The sequence below is a fragment of the Barbus barbus genome (genome assembly GCF_936440315.1).
Source record: "Barbus barbus genome assembly, chromosome: 3".
Taxonomy (NCBI): domain Eukaryota; kingdom Metazoa; phylum Chordata; class Actinopteri; order Cypriniformes; family Cyprinidae; genus Barbus; species Barbus barbus.
Window position 1 is genome coordinate 25,879,055 of NC_136731.1, and position 7,870 is coordinate 25,886,924.

General features: G+C 35.8%; 1 protein-coding gene across 1 annotated transcript; it reads left to right on the top strand.

Annotated features, from left to right (window-relative positions):
• Window positions 1–2,442: 2,442 nt before the first annotated feature.
• On the top strand, window positions 2,443–7,567 carry LOC306853839 (battenin-like). The gene is made up of 16 exons (XM_079391490.1): window positions 2,443–2,536; window positions 2,647–2,698; window positions 2,782–2,815; window positions 2,895–2,991; window positions 3,408–3,488; window positions 3,624–3,703; window positions 3,976–4,061; window positions 4,147–4,219; window positions 4,865–5,008; window positions 5,099–5,259; window positions 5,339–5,427; window positions 6,044–6,112; window positions 6,218–6,273; window positions 6,679–6,772; window positions 6,894–7,034; window positions 7,133–7,567. The coding sequence occupies exons 1-16, from the start codon at window positions 2,534–2,536 to the stop codon at window positions 7,247–7,249; spliced, it is 1,377 nt and encodes a 458-aa protein (XP_079247616.1). The 5' UTR covers window positions 2,443–2,533; the 3' UTR covers window positions 7,250–7,567.
• Window positions 7,568–7,870: the final 303 nt, after the last annotated feature.

Sequence of the window (7,870 nt, forward strand, 5' to 3'; positions counted from 1 at the left end):
TTTACCCCTAAATCCTTAATGGAATATGTTCCAAGACACACAGAAAACCGTTTTTAATGGATTTAATGGTTAAAAGTTGATGGTTTGAAAGGTTTTTATGGTATTTGTAATTGAAACCTAGAATTTCTGTAATGTTTTCTATTGCTTGTTTTTTTATTTTCTTTCTTTCTTTCAGTATAGGACAAAGCATTACTTTTAAAAAATAATTGGAATTAATGGTGGAATTAAAAAAAAAAAAAAACTTTGATGCGAATATTTTTCTTTTAGTCTGTATTGTGCATATCTATTTTGACATGCCATATTTTTGTCCCGTGCTGCTTCAGAGTGAATCACGCATTTAATGTCACTTCCAAAGGCCGCTCACTTTACAATCCCTAAAAAGCTGTCACTCATCTTAGTTCACAATCCCAGAACATTACATTAAAATCAGTAAAGTTGTCTACACTGCATAAAGAATCTCTTACTTGGCCTGCATCGTGTCGTTGTTTGCGAGACGATTGGCGAGAGCGAGCTCAACTGAACTCATGCCTGAACAGAACAGTTTGTTGAGTTGATTGTAACTTAAATGTAGCCTACCTCTGATTGGTCATTGCATTCAAGAGATCAACAAACATGTCTGTTGTTGGCTACCTTTCTCACCGCTGTAAAAAAAAAAAAAGTCACTGTAAATAAGAACAGAACTCAAACTCAAAAATGCAATGGAGTGTTTTCTAAATCTGTTTCGCCAATAATATCATCTCATTATAAAATCAACTGAGGGTGCTGCTCCTGCTTTCGTTTCGGGGTATTTAAAATGCACTTGCTGTTTTTACTCATGTTTTAATTTTTTGTAACAAAAAATAGTTTGTGATCAAACATTAATTTGCAGACCCTCTGCAGTGCCGCTGCGGACCCCTTGTTCACCCAAATAAAGCCATTTCTTTCTAATTCAACCTGATGCATTTCTGAAGACTGGCCAGCAGATGGAGACACTTATGTTGATAATAGAAATTGATTATAGAAAGTGTTTTAGTTGGGTGTCTATTAATGGTCTTATTAATGCACTTTTGGGCTAGATGCTAAAAAAAATGCTAGAAATAAGAAAAAAAAGGTTCACATGGTGCAAATATTCTTATTACCGTAATAGATTCTGTATAAATAGTATTTCGTACAATGAATAGCTGGGTAAACGTCTATGGTGGTGAACAGGACATTGCAGCAAATATGATTTTTGCATTCGCTCCAACAGCAAAACAAAAACATTCATTCAAGCGTTTCCACAACTTTCCAAAGGATTTTACTGTCACTCTCTCATCTTTTGTATTAGAAACACGCTTGCTGCGGTGTTAACTATAGCTAGTTATTATTATTACTACTACTATTGTTATATAATGTCTAAAGGCTATGCAACACAAAGTATAATTTTCAAAAATGTACATTACATAATGAAAATGTAAAAGACTTGGCCAGAACTGTGGAAATGCACCAAAAGAGTCCATAGCACCAGCTAATTTTATTTATTTATTTATTGAATGACTAAAAACTGTGGGTCACTCCTGTGACCTTTATTGTGCTGATGTTTTCTCTGTTTCAGTGACATCTGACATATTTCCTGCAGAAAACAAGACGTCTGGGTTTAGGATGGCATGGTTAGGCCCTGCTGGTAGGTGTCCAACATCATCTGTCTGCAAGTATCAGCCAGTTCACATTTCTGAGTTCAAAATAGCTGTATTCTGTCAGAATATTAAACATTTTGCAATAAGATTTTATTCATAGAAATATATAAAAACAAAACAAAAAAGTAATTTTTGGAGCATAGGTGTATCGACTTTTTTTCTTTTTCTCATTATCGATATTTTTTGTTGAGCACCCTGTCTGGGAGTTTTTCCAATGATGTGAGTGCTTTTGTTTTTTGTTTTTGCATTCATATAAATATATTAAATAAAATGGACTATTTTTATTTTTATTTTTTGCTGCATTGATGTCACAGCTCAGGATAGTGAAGGCCTTTTTTTGTGGTGCTACCAGACAGAAACATTGTCAGCAGGTTGTGACAACATTTTCCACAGCTTTTACACATCAGGCTTTAAAAAAAACTGATAACATAAGCAAATATGGCATATTTCTAATCATATACCTCTAAACTGCAACTGAGATAAATGATAGATTGATCGCTCTCTCCAGTTATTTATAGACTTTCTTGGAAAAATGTAGGCTACTAGATGTGATTATGATTTTAATAGATATATAAAACTCTCTGTTGGTTGCAGAGCTTTTTCTTGTAACAAGAATTACAGAATATATTTACATAGCAAAGTATGATTTAAAGCAATGCAAAATAAACTGAATAATTGCAAATATATTGTGCACTGATAACTGTAGTGTGGGTGGGAACTATGTCCGCGTGCGCTCGGTCGGATGGATTTGTGAGCCGCACCCGCCGCTGCTGCTGCTGCTGGGATTGTTGTTGTTGCAGGCGCTTGTCAAAATGAAAAGTGGAAGGCAATGGATTCGTTGTTCTGTTTATCTGACATAACATCGCTACGGATGAGCTATGGTTATACAGTTATACCGTTTTTTATGAATCTGTAATTTTATTGGATGTCTGCAGTTATTGTCTCACAGCGAGAGATATCAAGTTTATGTGACAGTTTTTCACTGTGAAAGGTCGCGATGGATCGAGCAGTAAACTCCGACCCTGTCAATACAGCCGACACTGGTAGGATGCTTGCTGACATTTTTTTTAATGACAAAAAATGATGATATATAAGTTTTATCTTGAGTTTGTCTGTGTGTCTCCAGGTCGTCAATGCTGGAGGAATTGGATTGGATTTTGGTGAATCCTCTGTTAACTTTTCATTAAAAGAAAACCGTGATACGCAATATCTAAAGTAATCTTCATGATCTCTATCTAGGTTACTGGGACTTTGCAATAACTTCGCATATGTGGTGATGCTGAGTGCAGCACATGACATCTTACAAAAACAGGAAACTCAAAACACAACGACACCTGTAAGACATTTCTGAGCTTGGCTATGATTAGATTGTTATCAAATATACATGAAGATAATATAATATTAGTTCAATGTAATTAAGATCCCTTGTGTTTACCTGAAGTACACTTCCATGGCTGTTTGTTACGTGTAAATGCTTGCCAGTACATTCGCCAGTACATTTTTAACCATATTTCAAAGACAATAGAAGTAATAATGAAATTACATATAAAGATAAATCCAATTTATGTTCAACTAATTGTATGTCATATAATTGTAAACTACAATAGTTTAATTTAATTAAATTCTGAAAACATTACTCTCGCAAGTATATTATTTCCATATGTACTCTATGCTAAAGTGTACTTCTTTTTGCAAAAATGGACTGCTCAGTATTTCTTGTTTTTTTTGTTTTCCACTAGACTCCTCCACTAGACTCCTGCTCCAAATGGGACTAACATAGAGATCAGCAACAACAACAGCAGCCGCTATGACTGCAATCCTGTGTCCACTGCAGTACGTCTGTCTGTCTGCCCTGTCTTTCTTTTTCTCTTGCAGTTTTTGTTTCACCTGTACAGACTTGTCCCGCATTTAAGTGCAAGTTTAAATATTTGTTCAGGGACTGACACCTTGTTTTCTTTCTGTTTGTAGGCTGTGCTGTTGGCTGATATCTTACCCACCCTCCTAATCAAATTTACAGCACCTTTCTATATACACAAAGTGCCTTATGGGTAAAGTTGGCAAGCACTTCTTTATTTGAAATCTAATTGCAAACATCCATCAGCATTTTCAAACAGGTTTAGTTGTTTAGATGGTAAAATTATGAAATACTGTGATTAAGAGATGAATTGGCAACTCTGAATAGTTTGAGAAATCAATGTCAAAAGGGACAAAGTCTGATTTAGTTTGTTGCCCTTTACAGTGCGGAAGAGCTGTTCCTTTATTATTTATAATGTGTTATTTAATAATAATTATGTTTTCTTTTTACTTTTATAATGAACAGATTCCGTGTTTTGGTGTGTTTCTTTACGGCAGTAATCAGCTTCCTGATGATGTCGTTCTCTTCAACTATATTGATGAGCATATTTGGTAATGAGCATGTGTGCATTCCTCTTCTGAGCTGGATTAATGAGATTTGATGAATGTTGTAATGAATCTTTGGATTTTTCCTCAGGTGTCGTCTTTGCCAGTATTAGTTCAGGATTGGGGGAGCTCTCCTTTCTCTCCCTCTCTGTGTTTTTCAGCAGGTAAAGCCTTCTCCCATTTATTCAGGCTGTGTTCAGAATAGAATATTATTGTACCTGATCAGTATGCACTGTTTTAGAAACAATTATGTGAAATTGAAAGACATTATTATGCGCATGTTCAGGTATTATCTGTGGCAAATACAGCAGTTATTTTGCATTTCTGATCTAGATTGATAAAAAAAAAAAAAAAAAACACACAAACAAACTTCAGTCTGATTGAATAATGAGATATAATGTTTCTGTTGTTATGCTGGAAATAGAAGGTTTAATTAAGTTCCTTGAATTGAGGGATACAATATTGTTTTTGGTGTGCTTTGTTGAAATTTAGGTATTTTATGCATAAAGACAATTTGCATTCTGTGCACAGTATGCACTACCATTCCAAAGTTTGCATCTGAAGAATCAAGAGTGAATCAAAAGTGGCAGTGAATACATATGTTACAGAAGATTTCTCTTTTAAATATATTATGTTCTTTTGAACTTTGTATTAACCAAAAAAATCCTGAAAAGCGCTACCATTTTCAACATCATAAGAAATGTTTTTTAAGCAGCCAATCAGCATATTAGAATAATTTCTGAGTCGCTGATCTTTCTTTTTACTTGCTGTTTATCAATATTTTGCATCTGTGTTTCTGTCTCTTTAAGGGATGTGTTAAGTGGCTGGGGGTCCGGCACAGGGGCATCAGGAGTAGCTGGAGCTTTCCTCTACTCTGCATTTACACAGGCTGGTCTGACCCCCCAGGTTACGTTATGGATCATGCTGGTTGTGCCTGTTATTTTGGCTGTCAGGTCAGCAGAACTTTCTCAACTCTCTGGGGTTGCACCTGTGAAGAAGATTCACTGCATAAACATATCTTTTCCTCTTATGATTTCTTTCAGCTATTTCTTTCTCCTGGTGTTCCCGTCCTCATTTCCACAGTGGAGGCGGCACGAGGATGGTCACGGTACTTGCAGAGAGGTGAACTCCCGGGAGAGACGTCCTTTAATTGAGGAAGAGACCGATACAGATGAGGATACTGAGACAACACAGGAAGAGCAAGGTGTGTACAGTGAGGAACTCGTTGCTTGCATTGCTGCAGCTTTTCATGCTCATGATGATGAGTATGATAATCCATTCAGATAACTGTACTGGCCACGCTTTCTTCCTTCTGACAGAGGACAAGCACATCAGACCCCTGACCTTCACTGACAAATTATACATCATGAAGGTTAGACCTACTTTGTACCTGTATATGGTCCTTAGTTTGGTATTTCTTGTCTGCTTAAATAACATTGCATCTGTTTAATATTTCAATAAATACTTAATGGAATTTAAATTTGCACTAAGTAATTTTTGCTTGATTATCATTATTGTTTTAGAAATAATTCATTTATTCACAGACCTTGTGTTCCTATCGCTATGAATACAGTGCATTGTTTTGATTACCGATTCTATTTTAGCATTAGATTTTTGACATGACTTGCACATTTGTCACGAGTATTTTTTTCTCCAAAAATTATAATTACTATAATAGTAGCGTTATTGTATAGAGTTACTGAGATAAATTGTGTAATATTCAGTTAGTCACGTGATATCTGTTTCCTAAAATATTTGTTTTCTAGGCCACTGAACAGCAGAAATGCAGTTCACTTCTTCCAGTGTTACATAAAAAAAGAATTACTTGGTGCGCAAGTGTGAGCATAGCTTGTGTGTGTCATGTAGGATAGCATTGTATGTGTGTTTTATTGTTTTGTTTGCACCTTATTGTGCTGCAGTGAGAAAATGCACTTCCTCTTTGAGTCTGTAGTCTTTAAGTGTGTTCCTACCCATTTGATCTCTTTCAGGGTCTGCTGAAGTTTATTATTCCTCTTGCTGTGGTTTACTTTGCTGAGTATTTTATTAACCAGGGACTGGTGAGTGTTTTCTGTCACAGTCTTAGTTAAAAGTCATTAAGAGCAAATAGAACAATCTGTGATCACTGAATATCAATATCTATCCATCCATCTCTCCAAAATTAGATGGAACTGCTCTACTTCCCTGAATCCCGTCTCTCACATGCAGAACAGTATCGCTGGTAAGACACATCACTTCCTGACTTCGTCTTTGAATGACGCTACCTTTAAAAATGTTGTTCAGTAAGATTTTTAAGTCTTTTATGCTCACCAAAGCTTCATCAACGGTCCATCTGAATATTGAAAGAATGTCATTTCAAAACTTTGAAGAAGACATTTTGAAGAATGTTGGAAACCAACGTTTTAGTGACCATTAACTTTCAAAAAATAAAAAAACGTGAGACATTTATTAAAATCTTTTAGGTTTTATAATGTCTATAAGGTTTGAAATCTGATGAGATTGAGCAAATGATGACAGAATTTTTTTATTTGGGGGAGAACATCCCAATTCCACTCGGTAAAAGTTGTAGTCTTGGGATTCTTCACCTCAACGATATCAGTTGTGGTTCATTATTTCTCCTCTGCAGGTATCAGACACTTTACCAGATCGGTGTGTTTGCTTCCCGCACGTCTCTTATCTGTTTTAAGATCAGGAAAATTTTCCTTATGTCTCTCTTACAGGTGAGAGCTTAGGCTGAACCAAAAGACAGTACATAAAATAAATAATACAAGCATATGAAACGGTAAATATCACACACTAGTAAAGAACTCTACATGACCCGGATTGCTCTTTCTCTCTCAGTGTTTGAATGCTGTTCTGTTGGGTTTCGCTGTATACTACCAGTTCTTGCCAAACCCATGGGTGGTTTTTATTATTGTCCTCTATGAGGGTCTGTTGGGAGGAGCAGCCTACGTAAATACCTTCTTTTTCATCCGCGAGGAGGTGCGTGAACCTCATTCAAGCCGTTCGTTAATTTGATTTAGATCAGCATGTATCAGTCAGTGGTCTCTAATGCTTTTTCTTATGCTGTTTTTTGACAGACTGCTAAGCGTGCGAGAGAGTTTGCCATGGCTGCAGCAAGCGTAGGGGACAGTCTGGGAATCGCTGTTTCTGCAGCTGCCTCCCTCCCGGTTCACCATTATTTCTGCTCTTTATGACCCAATGAGAATGTGTGTTTGTGCAAGATAAAGACATTTTTGTGTTTTTATAATATTTAATGCATTTCATTTGGACTAGTATGTTCTGATTTCAATGAATAATGGTTTGATTGATCTGACTGACATTTGACCTACTGACACCCTGCTCTAACAAAATGTTTATTAACCCATGATTAACCCAAAACAAAAACATATTTTGGATAAATTATGCTTTAATTTGTCAGTTTTATCTTCTTTGCAACTCAAAATTCTAGAATCAAGTGTGTAATGATTCCTGAAATTATTCTCTTTCGGTATTAAAATATTGTTCGTAAGGTTCTTGTGTGTGGCTTTCATGACTTAAGTGACTTTCTCCTGGTTTCACAAACAAGGTTTAAGTCTAGTCCTAGATTAAAGTATAGGTCTGAACTGTTTCAACTGAAAGACTGATCTTAAAACATATGTGCCTTTGTTTTGTCTTTAAATGCACACCAGTAATGTTTTCTCTCTGTCTCTCTCTAAGGCACATTTATAAAAATTACTTAAATGTCCTAATTGAACAATGGCCTAATCCTGGTTTAGTCTAAGCCCTGTCTGTGAAACCGGACCTATGCTTCATAACACGCCTAAATCAACTTTTAA

Coding starts and splice junctions, on each gene's coding strand:
- LOC306853839 (XM_079391490.1), top strand. Junction 2,992..3,407: donor CTCAAAACACAACGACACCT/GTAAGACATTTC, acceptor CTCCTCCACTAG/ACTCCTGCTCCAAATGGGAC. Junction 5,428..6,043: donor ACAAATTATACATCATGAAG/GTTAGACCTACT, acceptor GATCTCTTTCAG/GGTCTGCTGAAGTTTATTAT.